General features: G+C 52.0%; 1 protein-coding gene and 2 long non-coding RNA genes across 5 annotated transcripts; all 3 read left to right on the top strand.

The window, feature by feature from the left end:
- Positions 1-35: 35 nt before the first annotated feature.
- Positions 36-8,935, top strand: LOC130524866 (uncharacterized). Of its 3 annotated transcripts, none has more exons than XR_008950269.1 (6): positions 36-325; positions 1,390-3,081; positions 3,374-5,067; positions 5,182-5,293; positions 6,500-8,214; positions 8,359-8,935. It is a non-coding gene; the product is annotated as an uncharacterized LOC130524866 (long non-coding RNA). The 3 variants fall into 3 exon arrangements; XR_008950268.1 differs by lacking the exon at positions 8,359-8,935 and having other exon boundaries at positions 3,374-4,427; positions 4,888-5,067; positions 6,500-8,290; XR_008950267.1 differs by lacking the exon at positions 8,359-8,935 and having other exon boundaries at positions 6,500-8,290.
- A 2,514-nt stretch (positions 8,936-11,449) lies between these two features.
- LOC130524865 (14-3-3 protein beta/alpha-1-like) lies at positions 11,450-14,756 on the top strand. Its single transcript, XM_057031353.1, is given in 7 exon segments — positions 11,450-11,557; positions 11,560-11,609; positions 12,500-12,640; positions 13,682-13,805; positions 13,934-14,097; positions 14,175-14,270; positions 14,461-14,756. Coding segments are annotated over 7 exon segments (732 nt in total). The 5' UTR covers positions 11,450-11,457; the 3' UTR covers positions 14,518-14,756.
- Positions 14,757-16,288: 1,532 nt separating this feature from the next.
- LOC130524862 (uncharacterized) lies at positions 16,289-18,734 on the top strand. Its single transcript, XR_008950266.1, has 2 exons — positions 16,289-16,425; positions 16,468-18,734. It is a non-coding gene; the product is annotated as an uncharacterized LOC130524862 (long non-coding RNA).
- Positions 18,735-18,883: the final 149 nt, after the last annotated feature.

Here is an 18,883-nt window from a genome sequence, read left to right as displayed (position 1 = left end):
GGCGTGGCCGGGGGTAGGGTGTGGGCGTGGCCGGGGAAGAGGCCGTGCCCCCGTCTCCACGGGGGGAGTGTGGCTGTGATGCTGCTCGCCCGAGCAAACATTAGCGTAAGTAAGCTGTTCTTGGACCGGGTGGTCAGTGGTCGGACCCGGTTCTGTCTGAGCCCGATGGCAGCACACGTCTCAGAACCAACCGGGAATGACAACGGAAGCAGCTGAGGAACACGTGCACGCTCGTCTAGTCCAAACGGGCAGGAACCCTCCGCCCATCGCTGGGCTACATGAGCATCGTAGCGTCACCCACAGAACCAAACTCCTCTGGGCAACGGTAACTACGGCGACGCACAGCACGTCCTCCTGGGAGACATCTGGTGTCATCGCCAGGCACGTCCTGTCCACGTCCTGTCCACGTCCTGTCCATGTCTGGTCCACATCCTGTCCACATCCTGTCCACTTTCTGTCCACATCCTGTCCATGTCTGTTCCACATCCTGTCCACGTCCTGTCCACGTCCCGTCCACGTCCTGTCCACATCCTATTCACGTCCTGTCCACGTCCTGTCCACATCCTGTCCACGTCCTGTCCACATCCTGTCCATGTCTGGTCCACATCCTGTCCACTTTCTGTCCACGTCCTGTCCACATCCTGTCCACGTCCTGTCCATGTCTGGTCCACATCCTGTCCACTTTCTGTCCACATCCTGTCCACTTTCTGTCCACGTCCTGTCCACATCCTGTCCATGTCTGGTCCACATCCTGTCCACTTTCTGTCCACATCCTGTCCACATCCTGTCCACATCCTGTCCACGTCCTGTCCACTTTCTGTCCACATCCTGTCCACTTTCTGTCCACATCCTGTCCACGTCCTGTCCACATCCTGTCCACATCCTGTCCACTTTCTGTCCACATCCTGTCCACTCCTGTCCACATCCTGTCCACGTCCTGTCCACTCAGTAAATACCGCCAGAGGAGAGTCAATAAAATGCAGCAGCACATTTATGCAGATAAACAGTCTCATCCGTCCTCTGCAGATGGACGATACGTTTCCTCTCTGTTTATGTTTCCTGCTATAAAAGGCTCCTCACACTGTGCTGCCTCTGTCCATCCGTCCGTCCGTCCGTCCAGCTGTCCCCGTGTCCTCTGTGCTGTGGTCATTGAAGTGCAGCAGCATCATGTTGACAACATCAGGACACTCGCTGTGATCACGCTGTCCTGAGCACCTTATCACAGGAGCGCTGACATTTACTGCACGTACCCGTCTCCCCTGCGTCCTCTGTGTCCCCCGTCCCCCTGTGTCCCTGTCTTTTCATCTCACCGTCTGTCTTTTTAACTTGAATTAGTTGTAGTTTTCCTGATTCCAACCTTGTTGTGTCTCCTTTCATTATTTCCATCAGCTCTCTGCCAGCAGGACGCCGACACATCAGGAGGACGACTCCTGCCGTAACCATGAGAGGACAAGGTCAGGACCAAACGCCATGACGACGCAAGCTGGGGCGTTACCATGGCAACTGCAGGTCGCGGCCTCAGCGTAAAGACCACCTGATACTGATGTGGCCTGACAAGACCAGAATCATTGAACGAAGGGAGATTCCAGAAAACAGCTGAAAACACCAGGAACAGATCCATCATTTAGGAACACACACACACACACACACACACACACACACTCACTCACACACACACACACACACACACACACACACGTCCCCCCACTCTTACACACCTGAGTGTAGAATCTCTTGTTATTTATCTTCTTTCTCTCTCAAACACGTTTGTGAAACACCTTCAGTGGCAGCAGACGTCGGTGTAATAGATGGTGTAATAGATGGTGTAATAGATGGTGTAATAGATGGTGTAATAGATGGTGTAATAGATGGTGTAATAGATGGTGTAATAGATGGTGTAATAACAGCAGGCCTGCATTTATTACCTGTCACACGTCTGATCAGCTGTGATCACTCATCGTTGGAGGCTCCTCCATAAAGGAGGCTCACCAGGGATCAATGCCACTAGTTAGTTGGCGGTTGGTTGTGTGTTTGGGGAAGTGTTTTATTTTCTTTAAATGATGTTTTTGTTTGTTTGTTGCTCAGATCTCCAGGTGTGTCCAGCTCTCCTTCGGAGCCATGAACCCATTTGCTGCCTTGCGTTGGTTTTCCTGAGGAACGAGCCCAGTTTAAGGTTCCAGAAATGGGATGAGTCCATGCGGAGGTAAATCAGGAGGTGATTTACCTCTGGCTTGTGGTCACTAGACCTGCAGCAGGTGGATGGAGACAGCCTGAAGGTCGGGGTGTCGTTGACGGGCTGATCTCAGAGGACCGAATCACTAAATCTTCTGTTTGAGGCTGATATGACCCCATAAACAAAGTATTAACACAGCTGAGTCAGCACTTAAAATAAGAGCCTTATTCAAGGTTTTTCCATTCGTATAAATCAGAAATGTTTTTATAGCGCGTCAAACAACAATTCATAATTTCTCACACACACACACACACCACACACACCACACACACACACACACACTCTTTACCTCTGGCTGCTTTCTTCTGTCTCTTCCTGGATGAACTCCAGAGACACAGCAGGCCTGACCAACTGACGTCACTGTGTGTGTGTGTGTGTGTGTATGTGTGTGTGTGTGAATTTCTGATGGTTTTGTGTGACATTATGGTTTGTGTTGATGTGCAGATGTAAAGAGGACACAGATAAAAGGTCTTATGTAACATGATGGATCACCAGGTGCCACACACACGCACACGTGCACGTATTCAGGCACAAATAATCTCTATTACATCAGAAAATCACTGAAATGTCAGAAATCTCTTCCACTGAAAATCACATTTAAGACTTGACTGAATCTGCAGCATCTTTGTTTTTTTGTATTTGCAGAAGGAAAAAGGTTCCTGGCTGCTCATCAGTCTGTGCACGAGCCTGTAAATCAATGCAGAGACGAGCAGGAGACCTTCTCCGCTGCTCCGGTGGAGCTTCTGCATCAGCTGCAGCTCCTCGTGGAGAGACCTGGCAGATCTCTAGATCCGGTTGGGCGCAGGATCCTGCTCAGGCTGAGCGGAGCAGCACTCCAGCAGGCAAACGTTCAGATTAATATCACACTGAAACAGGCACCACAACATGTTGCATAAGCATGATGATCACAATGGGGGTGTGTGTGTGTGTGTGTGGTGTGTGTGGTGTGTGTGTGTGTGTGTGTGTGGTGTGTGTGTGTGGTGTGTGTGTGTGTGCGCGCGCGCAGTAGCAGCGTTAGCATCAGGGTGACATTGATTTGTCTTTGAGGACGGGGCGTTTCCTCCCACATGGATGACTCTCGCTCCTCCACCTCTGTCCTCCACACCTCCCTCATTTATCTCCTTCTCCTCATCTTCCCAGATCTTCCTCATTCCTCCACCCATCAGGAACATGTTGTCCTCCAATGAAGGTCCCCTTCCAGCCTCTGAATTCATGTTCCAGCTCAGGAAGGATCAGACGCTGCTGGATCCACTGGGATCAAACCTGACCCCCAGTTTTGAGGTGCAGGAGCTCAGAACTTCAAGACAAATGTTCTTGAAGAGCATCTTCCCACATTCCTCCTAAATAAAGGTGACACATCTGATAGCAGCCCGTCCCAGCTCACACGTCAGGACCGACGTCGCCGCGACGCTGTTGCTGGCTGGAGCTGTTGCCGTTGACGGCTGCTCGTGTAAATCGAGCGGCGACGGCTCTTCTCCGCCAGGACAGACGAGCAGGAGACGAGACACAGATGGAGGACAGCGCGTTTGTGCCAGGGGCTTTTCAAGGCCAAGGTTGTCAATGCCAACGCAGTTCGATAGTGATACTAACTCCAACGGTGAGCCAAGGACACAAATGTGGCTGCATGTGCTCGTGATGTCCACACGGGTCGATAGTGAGACGGCAGCATCGCCAGGTCGGACTGGTGTCTGGGACATGGGAGGACATGTGTTGTGTGCTGTACTGCAGCTCACCAGCAGGGGGCGATCAGACCTGCGGCTTGGGGGAGCTGTCAGGTCGCAGGTCGCTCTCGTTGTGAACCTTTACAGACCTCATGGTTCACATCTGTGATGGTCTCGATAGAACCAGATGTTGCAGAAGTTTTGACTGGGATGAACCCACAATTACAGTTTTGCTTTTTCAAAGGACTCGCAGCGTCTGCAGCAGCACCAAAGTGACCCTTTGTCACCGTTGCATGATGTCAGAATCATTTTTCCTTATTATACTGGAGCACTGCTCCCATCTGCCACCTGCTGGCCAGCCGACCGAACTACACCCAGCACAGATACAGACATTTACACTGAAACATCCCAGAATATCACAAATCATTGTAAATCAGTGCCCCCTTTAGAGCAAATTAAGGATTAATGAAGCCACCAAAGGGGAAATTAACAGTGGAAAAACTCTCCTCTAACCTGCAGCTCTGTCATGACAGGTAGGGTGTGTGTGTGTGTGTGTGTGTGTGTGTGTGTGTGTGTGTGTGTGTGTGTGTGTGTGTGTGTGTGTGTCACAGGCACAGATGCTGGTTTCTTCTGTCAGTCAGTTCCTTTTAGGGGACCTCAGCCTAGTTTAAGTGAAATTGGGCCGCGGCCTCAGAAGTTTTAATAGAAACTAGAACTGCGCGTCTCTTCTGTCGTCGCCGTCGCTTCCTTTTGTCCACATGACCGACGTTGGGAAGATGTTCTGACTCCCCTGGTTTTCCTGAGCTAATGAAGCTCAGATGTTGAAGGTTTGTGCTGTTTTCGTGGCGCCGCCACTCCCGATGGCGTCTGCGTCTATGGTATAAAGGTCCAGTTCTCGAGTTCTTTTGTTGTTCATGACTTCGGTGACTGGAGTGATGGTGTCAGAGCTGCTGATGCTGCCTTTGGTCAAACGCCACCGTCTGCGGGTTTCAGGTCTCAGAAAGCTTCATCTTCACGGGCCGAACCGGGCCGGTGTGTCCCAGACTGGGCCGGTTCTGCTGGGATGTTGCAGCTTCAGAGGGCGCCGTGCTCTCCACCAGCCTCAATAACCAGAAAGCTGCTGCTTCCTCCAGGCAGGAACCAACGAGCTGCACAACACAAACCTTCACAGAGGTGAACAACATCACTTCCTGCCATCAAACAACCCTCCAAAAACACAAAAGGAGCAGCGTTAATCCCCGGTTCCCCCGTTCTAAAAATAAATGTTCTGTTCTTGTTAATCTGCAGAAGCAAGCAGGCGTCATGGAGACAGAAACAGGCTGCTCTTCCTGCTCTTCCAGCTTCCTCTCACCCCGATGCTGCTTCCCTCTGATCCGAGAGCGTCCAGGAGACATTTAAGGTTATTCATCTATTTGCATTTTGGGGTTATTGGTTTCCTTTTTAAATCTCAGTGTCCATCACCATCATCATCACCATCATCATCATCACCATCACCACCATCACCACCATCACCACCATCACCACCAGCAGCACCACCAGCATCAGCAGCACCACCAGCAGCAGCACCATCACCAGCAGCACCAGCAACACCAGCAGCAGCAGATCAGCAGCACCAGCAGCACCACCAGCAGCACCATCAGCACCACCAGCAGCAGCAGCAGCACCAGCAGACCAGCAGCACCACCAGCAACACCAGCAGCAGCAGCAGCACCAGCAGCACCACCAGCAGCACCAGCAGCACCACCAGCAGCAGCAGCATCAGCAGCACCAGCAGCACCAGCACACCAGCACCACCAGCAGCATCACCAGCAGCACCAGCACCACCAGCAACACCAGCAGCACCAGCAGCAGCACCAGCACCACCAGCAGCACCAGCAACACCAGCAGCAGCAGCAGCAGCACCAGCAGCACCACCAGCAGCACCAGCAGCACCACCAGCAGCAGCACCAGCAGCAGCACACCAGCATCACCAGCACCACCAGCACCACCATCAGCATCACCAGCACCACCATCACCACCAGCACCACCAGCACCACCAGCAGCAGCACCATCACCAGCAGCACCACCAGCAGCAGCACAGCAGCACCACCAGCAGCACCACCAGCATCAGCAGCACCAGCAGCACCAGCAGCACCACCAGCATCACCACCATCATCAGCACCAGCACCACCATCATCATCATCACCATCACCATCATCACCACCATCATCATCACCATCACCACCAGCAGCACCACCAGCAGCACCATCAGCACCAGCACCACCAGCACCACCAGCATCAGCAGCACCAGCAGCACCACCAGCACCACCAGCATCAGCACCAGCACCACCACCAGCAGCAGCAGCATCAGCAGCACCAGCAGCACCATCACCAGCAGCAGCAGCACCACCACCAGCAGCACCATCACCATCATCACCACCATCATCATCATCACCATCACCATCATCATCATCACCATCATCACCATCATCATCATCATCACCATCTTTTCACTGGGCTTGGACTAATGGAAGTAGATTCCTACACCACTGCTTCAAGTAACTAAATATACATATGCTCCCCCTCTCTCTCTCCCTCTCTCCCTCCCTCCCCCCCCCCCCCCCAGTCCAGGTGTGCCAGTATCACTTGTCCACAACAACATGGGACTTCATTGATTTTCAGTAGATCTTCTGCAGCCTGAAGCTCCCCAGCAGCTCTGGACTCATTAGACTTCAGAAATATTGATTCAGTGCTGTCAGAGTGATTGAGGACCAGAGAAGCTCTGGAGACCTCTTCAGGGGCAGGAGGAGGGATGCACCTGTGGGGGGGTTGATGGACCTGCTGATCCTTCAACCGCCACAGTTTGGCTTCCTTCCATCCATCCTTCCTCTCATCTGGGTCGTGGTGGCAGCGAGGACACCCAGAATCCCCTCTCCCTGGTGAACCAGACCCCCAGATCCTTCAGCGCCCCGGTCCAAACCGCCCCGGTCCAAACCGCCCCGGTCCAAGCTGAAGGTCCTGGGCCGAAGGTCTGGAGTGTGTGAAGAATGAGACGTTTGGAGCTTTTGCTGCTTCTGTGTTGACCTTTCGTCACCTTTGTGTTCGGGCTGGGTTCTCTGGTTCTGATGACGTTTTAACATCACCTAAAGTATCATGTGATTCCACTGACTCCGCCTCCAATTCAACGTTTGAAAGAATGGTTTGCGTCTGGTTCCTCACCGACGCTCGAGCAGGTTTTAGGTCACCTGCGGTTGGAGTTTGAACCGAGACGCAACTTTGAAGTTCTGAATCAGCCTCAAAGTTTCCAGCCAACATTCTAGAGCATCAAATCAGAACGAGCTCACAAAAAAAGATCTCAAACATCCTCAGATGAAACACTTCCTGTGTAGGAGGGGTGCGGAGCTAAATTTAATCCACTTCTAGGTCACAGTAAACTGGTTAAGCTCAGAGAAATGACAACCAGAACATGAGTTTAGCATCTGTGGGCTTCTGGACAAAAGGCTCATTTAAAGGCAGGATTTACATCCAAAATAGGGTCTGTGGTTGAAGGCAGCGAAATACCAGGAAATAACAGGAGGCGCATTAATATAGAGGCCCGGGGAGCAGAACAATAATAAAGAACTTTTCTGTTTTTACAGTTAAAGTGGAGTTGGAAGGTTCACACACTTGTTCATTCTTTAAACATTTTATATTGAGGCTTAAAATGAAAAAAAAATCATGTACCCTCCAATTACAGGAAACATTCCTTGAATGGAAGACCGGATTTCACACAGAGAAGCTGAAATATTGACTCAATATTTAGACTTTTTATTCAGATCTGAGTTGAAGCAGCAGTTAAGGCCTCCAGCCGGTGTTGCTACAGGCTCCAAAACCATGGTCTTTTTTTCTTGTTTTATCTTTTGTGTTCGCGGTTAAATTCTTAATTAGACCGAGATGAACCTTCCGCGTGTCTTTGCTTCCCCCTGCTGGTCGTTGCTGTGAATTACAGTCGGCCCTGAACGCGTCACCGCTGTCCCCGTGTAAACACTCTCAATCTGATTAAAAGTGCGGTTTTTGTCCCAAATAAAATAGTTCACAGTCTTTTAAATTTATTTTAAGAAATGTGTTATTTATATATCAAGATCCAGATACAGAAGGAGCCATTCTGACATTTTTTGGGTGTGAGCATTTATGATGTGAAAGGAAAGCGTCACAAATTCTGTTTTGCAACTACAAAGATCCTCCCCGAGACCCCGAAAGAGATAAAGCGCTCAGGCAGATGGAAACAGAACTATTAAACCCAATTAGCTTCTGTGTAGCCTGATCGGAAAGTTTACAGCTGCCCCTGCACACAGAAGATTTGTGAGTAAAAACCATTTTTGGGTCGTTTGTTCCTGAAAACAAAATAAATGCAAAACCGATTAACCTCCAGGCTGAACCTCTGGGTTTTTTCTTTTTGTTTGTTTGTCTGTCTGTCTGTTTGTTTGTTTGTTTGTTTTCCACCAGAATCCAAAGTAATTAAATGTCTGCAGCCTCTCTTATCGCCACTAGGTGGCACCAAATATCCTGGCGTGATGCAGTAAGAGAAAAAGGCGTTTTAAACAATATCCTGTTTGCATTTATGCACGGAAATGAATGTGTGGAGTGAACCCTCTAACCCAGATTGAGTCTTTTAAGCCTTGACCGACCAGTTATAACCAGTGAGGCTTTCAACTACCAGGTGCCCTTTAACTACCATGCTAAGCCACCCTGTAAATGACTGTAGGAGTCACCAGCTACAGTGTGAATCATCTGGGCAACGTCAGAGAATGAATCAGAAACACATAAAGAACCACTTCATCACGTGATCCTGGGTCTTAGCAGCGTAACATATCATTATTAGAATGATGTCGGTTGTGCATCGTAACACCACAACTGTGCCTGATTACACGGTAGTTACAACTTGTTTTTACATTACACATTCACCTTTTGGGGGAAGAAAAATTACAGGCATTCGTCTTTAATTCTCTTGTTTTTATTTAAATTCATTATCTTGTGCTGTTAAAATGGAAATTAAAGAAGCACATTTTTAGTGTCTCACTGGTTTCTGTGTCTGGTTGGATTTCATTTAAATATCTTTATGATAAAACCCACATTTTAATCAGGAAAGGGGTAGAAAAGCATCAATAGCAGGTAAGATAACGATGGAGTTTTAGTTGAGTAGGTGGTCGTGCTCGCGGCCCACACAAAGGTGTCAGCTGACCCGAGGCTCAACTCTGATTGGACGGCGCTGGCCTCGTGGAGACAGTTACCATGGCCACCGGCGCACGTCATCCTGTAGCGGTTGCCATGGTCTTTTTGACGTCAAAGCCCCTCGTAAGATGCTCAGGAAACCCCTGGCGGTATCACCATGGATACTGGCGGGGGGGAGGGGTGGAGTTTAGAGGAAGCGGAAGTGTCAAAGCAGTCGGAAGTGGTTCTGCCCTGAATACCCTGCGCAGCGAGAGGAGGACGGCTGCATTAGCGCCCATCGCTCAGAGAATAAAATCGGGAATCCCAGTACGCTCAAAATGTGAGTTGTGTTAAAGATACCTCGATTTTCGATCTATTTACAAGATTTGAGAGGCCTTTGAGGGAGGGCAGCAGCCGCAGCGGCCGCCCCGCGCTGCGGTGGAAGATGCCTATTGTGGTCGGGGACGGGGTGTGAGGGTCTAGGCCGACACCTGCGTCCACAGGACCGGAGCCCCGCATGGAGCACCTCCCGCAGGGCCGTCGGGCGGCCGCGGGTCGACTCACGTGCTACCGTTTATTAAAAAATGCTCAGTGTCCTGCGTCCCCGGTCGTGATGTACGTTGACCGTGGATGCGTGCGCGTGTGTGTGTGTACGCGCGCGCGCGTGTGGTGGGGGGCCATTTCGACGGCTTAACAGCCCAGACCGGATCCGTCAGACAGGACACTTGAATGTCAGCGGCTCCCGAAGAGGCGAAACGGCGCGACGAGCTGCCCGCTCCGCCCGCCACCACGGACGGTTCTGCCGCCCGTCCCCGCAGCCCGGTCGGGAACGGCTCCGTCTTGGCGCAGCGCTGTCATGGCGTAGCGGTCCGGAGGCTAACGTAGCCTCCGCGTTTGACGTGACTTTAAACGTGAAATGGAAAAAATCTCCTTCCGTTTGTGATCCTGACATTACGGAACCGGACCGCCGGTTCTACACTACTGGTTTTCGGTCTGAACCCTTTGGGCCACCGGACTAGATTGAACTGGGTCAGGTCCCTTTAGCGGCGAAGCTAACGCTTAGCATGTTAGCATCGTAGCAGGCGCTAATCTATCGAGCCATCCTCGAATTCCTGCGGGGATGCGACAGCGGGGGCGCCGGTGTTCACAGGCCCGACACACGGCGACCCGAGGTTCGGGCTCCGGGGCCGTTTAAGGATCGAACCCGAGGGGATCTGTCCCGTCCCGGGGTTGATGCTGCGCGTGGACAGATGCACGGAGGCATGTCGTCATGTTGGCGGTCACGTGACCGCAGTGCGCGGCGGAGGCAAGATTTTCGATCGATGCGCGAATTTAAACGTTTCCCGTTAAAACCGGTTAATTCTGCTCGCGGCACGATACGAATCCATAAAATTATTTATTTTAATCTCATGTCAAAGTTGATTATTTGTGTATTTTCCAAAGAGTTAAACGTCCAAAGACCTTTAATCCAGCACCAACTAATCAGTGGCGGCTGAAATGACGCCATACAGGTAACTATGGTAACACCATCTACTATGGTTTAACTAATACTGGCCATCACTGAGGGGGCTGAGTTATAAACGTAACTATTTATCCTGCAGTTATCTCTCCTAGACTTCACTACGACGAATCAGCCCTTTTTCTGTTAGTTAACCTCTTACGTCACAGACGTTTAATCCAACTAGCTGGTACAAACTGACGATAACAAGCATAAAATAAAATCTAACTTTTGCCCTTGGAGGTCGGCTTCAGTGGCGTCCAGTAAAGATGCTGGGAGTGACCACGTTAGGGGGGCACGTGCACGATACACATTAACGGATGGGGGGGGGGGGTCTGAGCAGTTTAGTGGCCCAACAGTTGAAGATCTGTAAAGTTCCCTGACGTGTTCTGGTCCTCACACCTCTTCTGCCCTCCGTAGGGAACCCCCATTCCCCCCTCCTTTCTTCCACAGGGAGGTCAGAGGTCAGGTAAGCTCCAGCTCATGTTGGTATCTGGTGGATGGTGTTGACTAACACTGGTGAGGTGGGGGTGACGGTGGGCTGTGGTGTCTCCTCCATGTCTCGGTGGTGGAGGTGAAGGTGTGTGGCCGTCGAGAGAAGGAAGCAACGCTGTGTCCTAGTTAGTGTTGCGGATTCATCTGGGGAGTCGAACCCCCCAGAGATGGAAGAAGGTGGACATATTTCCTCTTCAGTTTATTATTAGTCTGTCCTCAGCATTTCAAAGGAGTTCTCCTGTTTCCTGTCCTGTCCAACATTCCCGACCGGAACGCTGACCTTCAGATCTTTGTCTGCTCCTGTCCATCTGTCTCGTGCTCTTCTTGCCTTTTAAATCCGCCGTGTCGGGACTCCGAACACTGACTCTTCTCTGTTGCTCCTTCTCCCCGAAGCCTAAAACATGGATAAGAACGACCTGGTGCAGAAAGCCAAGCTGGCCGAGCAGGCCGAGCGCTACGACGACATGGCCGCCGCCATGAAGGCTGTGACGGAGCAGGGCGAGAGCTCAGCAACGAGGAGCGCAACCTGCTGTCTGTGGCCTACAAGAACGTGGTACGGACCCCCTCCGCTCTGCTAGTCTACCTGGTCCTGGTGTTAGAGGGGGGAGCTTCAGAACCGAGGTTTCCAGCCAGCAGCTGGTTTAGAGCCGTGCTGGACACGAGCAGCTCTCAGGTCTTCACCTCCAACATGGAGGCGCTGTTTTACTGACGCTGGGCCAGGCTGACGTGAGCTTCTCAGACCTCCTGTGGCTCAGAACGGCAGGCGGCTCCTGCTCCCCTCCAGATGTGGGTGCGAGCTGCAGCTGCTCGTGTTCCACCTGGAGCTGCTCCCCTCTGGAGCCACGCGCCGAAGAGCCGTTTCTGTTCTCTGGGTTTGGTGAGGAGCAGCTTACGTAAGAGCTCTCAGCACTTTTTTTAGATTCAGCACAAACCGTCTTCAGATATTTCTGTTTAACTACAATACTTTCTTGTTCTGAAGCGACACGGTGTGGGGGGGGGGAGCTGGCTCTCTGTGGCGTTCCTCGGGAGGGATATAAGAGGGCGTCCGCCTCACATGATCAGTCAATTATTGCACACTCGGGACCGTCAGAAGGACTTTGTATTTAAAGATCCTGTGCAGATAGAGCAGACAAACAGGAGTCTTGGTGGCTCCAGATGAGCTCCCATTGGTCCAGAGCAGCAGATCAAAGACGCCAGCGCAACAGTTAAAGCAGGAGAGATTAAAACGCCTTTAATGTTGCGTGGAGCCCTCAGATGATGTGGGAGTGGATCCTGCTGGTTTCTGTGAGTGTTTATAACAGTCGGTCATTAATTAACCAGGAGACGACGGAAGAATCCACTGATAATCAGATTAGATCAGATTGGCCACCACCAGGTGTTTCAGGTCAGGTTCTGAGGTCCAGGTCAAAGTGCACGGTCCTCAGCTGTGATGGTTCTGCTCAGGTGGGGGCCCGTCGCTCGTCCTGGCGCGTCATCTCCAGCATCGAGCAGAAGACGGAGGGGAACGAGAAGAAGCAGCAGATGGCTCGTGAATACCGCGTGAAGATCGAGACCGAGCTGCAAGAGATCTGCCAGGATGTGCTGGTAAGGAGAGAGTGTGTGTGTGTGTGTGTGTGTGTGTGTGTGTGTGTGTGTGTGTTGTGTGTGTGTGGTGTGTGTGTGTGTGTGTGTGTGTGTTGGGGGGCTGCTGAAAGGGAAATGTAGAAAAATAAAGCTGTGGAACTGAGTCACATGGATTCACTGGAGGAGAAGCCAGTAATGAAAGAAGCAGCACACACACAGCACACACCCGCACACACCCACACGCAAGCACACAAACACGCAAGCACACACACGCACCCAAGCACACGCCCACACACACACACACAGGCACACACATGCACACACGCACCCGCACGCACACACACACGCACCCGCACACACCACACCCAGCCACCACACGCACCCAACACACACCCGCACACACACACAGGCACACACATGCACACACGCACCCCACGCACACACACGCCACCCCCGCAACCACACTCAAACCCAAGCACACACACCGCACCCAAGCACACACACGCACACACACACACAGCACACACATGCACCCAGCGCACCCACGCACCCGCACACACAGCACCCTCACACACCCACACGCAAGCACACACACGCACCCAAGCACACACCCACACCCACAACGCACCACACCAACCCAGCACACACCCTCACACCCACACACACACACACACAGGCACACACATGCACCCAAGCGCACACACGCACCCAAGCACACACACACGCGCCCGCACACACACGCACCCAAGCACACACACACCGCCCGCACACACCACGCACCCAAGCACACACACGCACGTACCCACACACACACCCACACACACACACACACCCTCCCCACCAGAGCTTTATATCTGGGAGTTTTCAATCAGAAAATAGAAATCAGTTCATCGTGATTTTTAAAACGGATCAGAAATAAAAGAGCAAAATATGAGATCCAAAAACTTCAGGATGAGGTGATTCAGAACCAGAACAGAACCAGAACCAGCTGAGATCAGAGAGGCGGCTGTGTGTGTGTGTGTGTTACCGGACGGTCTACAGCCTGTTTTCCACCTGTTTCAGACTCTGCTCAGTGAATACCTGATTCCCAAAGCAACTCAGGCGGAGAGCAAGGTGTTCTACCTCAAAATGAAAGGAGACTACTACAGATACCTGTCCGAGGTGGCCTCTGGGGACGCCAAGAAAGGTACGTCACGCTTCGCTCATCTGGACCGGGTCAGGCGCTGGTGTCCCACACGCACGCATGCACCCCCACACACCCACCCCCACACACACACACACACCCCTGTACGTGACTGTCTCTGTGCTGTGCAGACACGGTGGAGAACTCCCAGCAGGCCTACCAGGAGGCCTTCAACATCAGCAAGAAGGACATGCAGCCCACACACCCCATCCGGCTCGGCCTGGCCCTCAACTTCTCCGTCTTCTACTATGAAATCCTCAACACACCAGAGCAGGCCTGCTCTCTGGCCAAGCAGGTGGGTGCACGCCACGCTCGCCCCCCCCTCACGCCCCCCCCCCCACGGTGGTCCTCATGTTGTGCTCTCTCCTGCAGGCCTTCGATGAGGCCATCGCTGAGCTGGACACCCTGAACGAGGACTCGTACAAAGACAGCACGCTGATCATGCAGCTACTAAGGGACAACCTGACTGTGAGCCCCCCCCCCCCCCACCATCACCCCCCCCCCCCCCCACCATCATCACCCGACCCACCCACCATCACCCCCCCCCCCCCCACCATCATCACCCGACCCACCCACCATCACCCCCCCCCCCCCCCCCCACCACCACCAGCTCAGCAGGTGAAACCTCTTAACTCTCTGCTTTCTTCTCCTCCTGCAGCTGTGGACATCAGAAAACCAGGGAGACGAGGGAGAAACTGGCGACGCAGACAACTAGAACTGACGGTTAACCATCCTCACTCCTCCTCCTCCTGTTATCACCTCTCCTCCTCCTCCTCCTCCTCCTCCTCCTCCTCCTCCTCGTACACGTTAACGGCCCGTTCATTCCCTTATTCCGTGTTCCCTTCTGTATAACCAGCAGCATGACCAGAACCCGACCTTCACACGTGCAGATTGGAAATAAAAACAGAGGAAGAAAAGCCGCTCCCTCCCTCCCTCCCTTCATCCCTTCATCCATCCCTCCTTCCTCCCTCCCTTCATCCCTTCATCCATCCCTCCTCCCTCCCTTGATCCCTCCTTCCTTCCTCCTTTGATCCTTCCTCCCTCCCTTCATCCATCCCTCCTCCCTCCCTCCCTCCTTCTTTCCTTCATCCCTCCTCCCTCCTCCCTCCTCCCTCCCTCCTCCCTCCCTTGATCCTTCCCTCCTCCCTCCCTCCCTCCCTCCACCCCTCCCGCCCTTCATCCATCCCTTGATCCATCCTTCCTCCCTCCCTTGATCCTTCCCTCCTCCCTCCCTCCATCCTAGCACTCCGACAGGTCAGCAGAGTCCTGATCTGTCCACTTCAGAGCACACCGGGAGGCTTTTTATGCTAACTTACATTCCTGATTTTACCTCCATTATTTAATCTCTCCCCCAGTCACCCCCCCACCCCCCCCTCGTTAGCAGCTTCCTCATTTGGCTTTTTTAGTGTCCTGATCAATAGCTGCTTTTATTCCACTTTAACGAAACATTGATTAAAGTGTGTGTTTATTTTCAACAAACACTGTGATGTTTAGTTTGTTCCCCCCCCCCGACCCCCCCGTGTCTGGACGTTGGTTCGGTCCTGCTGGGGTTCATACAGAAGGCTCGTCCAGCGGCGCTCTATTGTGACACTGAAACACGCCGTCGGGCCCCTCGAGACGTTGAAGGGAAACATCCGTCTGAGGAAGAGCCACGTTTCTCCTTCAGCCCCTTTTTCACTCTTTTTAAAACCTGTAAAATTGTTTTTGAACTCGTTAAACTTGGTGTTGTGCGTGAGACCTGAAGCTCTCCGCTCGCCGTCGCCTCATCCTGTCCACGCCCTCTCTAATCTCCGTTTCAACTGGTTTCACTCACTGAATCTGACCTGAAATCAGAGTTCCCAGAGTGGGCGGAGCCACGTCCCACGAGTCTGTAGCTCCTTCCTGTTTGCTGAGGTAAAGGTTCCTGCTGCCGTTTTCATCTTCAGGTTGGAGCTTTTCACAATATTTGCCAAAATCGATGCATGAAGATTCAAAATCCCAACGTTGGAGTAAATCTGGCCCCCCCTCAGTGTCACAATAAGCTCGCCATCGACCATCGACATTCCATCCTGTAGACGTAGAAAATCATGTTATGTTCTTTTGCTGGGGACAAATGTTTTGATGCACTGACGTTTCCGGGGTAGAAACAAAAAAATCCCCGTCGCCACTTCTTATTTTCCTGTTAGCTGAAACCGGAAAACTTCCCAAGGAAAAGGCCCCCGCAGTCGTGAATGTGGCGTCTGTATATCTGGTATCTCCGAAGGCTTGTTTTTACTGATCAGTATTCTGCTTAAAATAAAAGAAATAGGTTACAGTGGGGTTTTTTTTTTGCTTCTGTGACTTTTTTAGCGCACACGTGGTTGCAAAGATTTAGACTTAGCTTGAAGATGCTAATGAGAAACGAGTGAAAAGGCCCGTTGACCCCCCAGTTTTGGACATCAAACTCGATTTGTCTCTAAAAGCTCCCAGTGTCACCATGTTAATCAGGACAAGATGTAAAAGACAAATTTGAATTGAAATAAAAGTTTTATCAGTTCTGGTTCAGCCCTTTATTCCTCAGCAACACCCACATGGCTTCACCCAGGATGGGTGGATGGGTTAAACATGGAGGAACGTCCAGCAGATCTCCTGGAGGACGGAGCAGGTGGAGGCTGAAGGTGGACCAGGCTCTGGAGGAGGGCTGAAGGTGGACCAGGCTCTGGAGGAGGGCTGAAGGTGGACCAGGCTCTGGAGGAGGGCTGAGCTCCAGCAGAACCACAGAAACGACTCAGAACAAGCTAACGTCAGTTCACACACAACAGGAGAAGAGTCCAACCGGAGCGGAGCTGTTGGACACCTTCTCCTACATAAAAACCCTTCATCACTTCCTCTTCTGCACGTCCTGGAGCAGCTTCAGGGCGGCCGTGTTCTTCGGTTCCACCCTGAGCAGCTTGTTCAGGTCTTCAACGCAGGCTTTGACCTCCTGGATGAAGAAAAGATGGAGGCAGCTTTACTGAGCTCTGAGACGCACGAGAACCTCTACAAGAACATGGACAGGTGGACCTCAGTCCGGCACCTTCTCACCTTCAGCTCCCTGTGAGCCTGCGCTCTCCTGTAGAGCGCTTTGATGTTGCAGCTGTCAATCATCAAAGCCTCGTCGCAGTCTCTGACGGCGTCTCTGTACTGTTTCACTGTCAGGTAACACAGAGCCCTGCACACACACACACACACACACACACACACACACACACACACACACACACACACACACACACACGCGTGCTGAGTGGCTCCGCAGGACTGTGCAGGTGCCGGCAGGTGTGTGGACCCACCTGTTGGTGTAGGTGGTGACCTCAGCGGGGTTGTGCTTCAGGCTCTGGCTGTACTTCTCCACGGCCTTCCTGTGCTCTCCCTTCTTCACCAGAGCGTTTCCTTCCTCCTTCAGGATCTGACCTTTCCTCACGTCGGCCTCGCCGGGAGCTGATCTGACCTTCTCGCCGCCGTTGGTCTCCGCGGGGCCGGGCGCCATTTGCTGGGCCAGCTTTTGCCGGACGGCCAGAGGAACGGTGGGGATGGGGGGCAGCTTCTCCCTCCAGGAGGGCCCGTCGGCCTCCGCCAGCGCCTTGGTCATCCTGCAACCGCGTTCGCTCCTTTAGAACCTGGCAACCCTGGTGAGTCGGGCAGCATTGGCCCGCCTACCTGTTGGCGCCGTCGTGGGCGGCCGTGATGCTGCAGCTGATCTGCAGTGCGGTCTTGTAGTCGATATAAGCCGGCCGGTAGCGCTCCAGCGCCTCGTAGGCGGCGGCTCGCCGCAGCAGAGACTTGACGTTGAACGGGGAGAGTTCCAGAGACCTGAGGGGGGAAACGATCGCGCTGTAACGACCCAAAGGGGCGGAGCTTTGAACCAGGACGGCGGAGGAGACGCTCACCTGGTGCTGTCGGCCACACATTCCCCACAGTTACCGTCCTTCAGGTGAGCAGCGGCACGGTTGGTGAACAAAATGGCCAAGTCCTCCTCCCCCCGCTGGCCTAAACACAGAGTTTCATATTTAAATAAGGTGTTCAGATGATGTAATGTGGTCAGACCTGGTGTGTGTGTGGTTATGATGTCATCGGGATTCTTTTAAAAATGAAATTCATCGTTCCAAATCTGCTGCGATTCAAAAATAAACGGATGGAAGGAATAAAATGGGTGAAACAGTTTTATGGCCAGAATAACCAAACCTTTTGGGCAACACTAGCGCCACCTGCTGGCAGATGGCTGTAACATCACTAATACGACAGACGCTTCTCTCCAAACTTGGAAAACGTTTCTGATGTGGATGCTTCCAGGGTCACCTGCAGAGGGTCCCCTATAGAGGGTCACCTGCAGAGGGTCACCTGTAGAGGGTCACCTGTAGAGGGTCACCTATAGAGGGTGGAAGAAGAAGGTTGTGCTGCTGTGGACACTTACTGGACTTCTCCAGCTGGCTGATGGCCCGGCTGTAGAGGAGCACGGCCTCTCCGTACTGACCCGTCTTGAAGCATCCATTTGCAGCTTGTTTCAGCTCTGACCAGGACCTGGCTTTGTTCTGGGGCATCTCTGCTGGACCTGGAGACTGAGGGGACATCAGGGGGACATCAGGGGGACACCAGTTATTCCTGACTCATCCATGCAAAAGTGTGTTGAATAAGGCAGAAAATGGCAGCTTTATTACTGTCCTGCACCACTTGATCAGAACATTTAATCAGAACACGGTTGGTCCTTGAATTAGAAGGGTTTGTTTTTTCTAAAAGAAGGAAATTTAGTCTTGAATGTCGTCATATTTAACTTTTACTTGTGCTGTTGTAGAATAATTTGGCCTTAATATTTCAGATTCTTCAGTGGATGATATCACAATGAGTTTAACATATGGGTTTTTACAGAATCTACAATATAATTTAAATATCTAAAAGGTGGTGAGTGAACAGTTAATAAAGGAACCTGAAACAACATTAATATGAATTCTGTTACATTTATTAAACATAAGGAATGGAAGTTACTGCCGGTAAATCCAGCTACATAAACCCACATCAACTTAACTGCTTGACCGGGTTCAAACTGTTAATTTCTGACATGAGCGTAAACCGGGTTTAGCCTAGCT

The sequence above is a fragment of the Takifugu flavidus genome, chromosome 4 (genome assembly GCF_003711565.1).
Source record: "Takifugu flavidus isolate HTHZ2018 chromosome 4, ASM371156v2, whole genome shotgun sequence".
Lineage (NCBI taxonomy): Eukaryota > Metazoa > Chordata > Actinopteri > Tetraodontiformes > Tetraodontidae > Takifugu > Takifugu flavidus.
The sequence above is the reverse complement of the archived record's forward strand: the minus strand, read 5'-3'. Positions and strand labels throughout refer to the sequence as shown.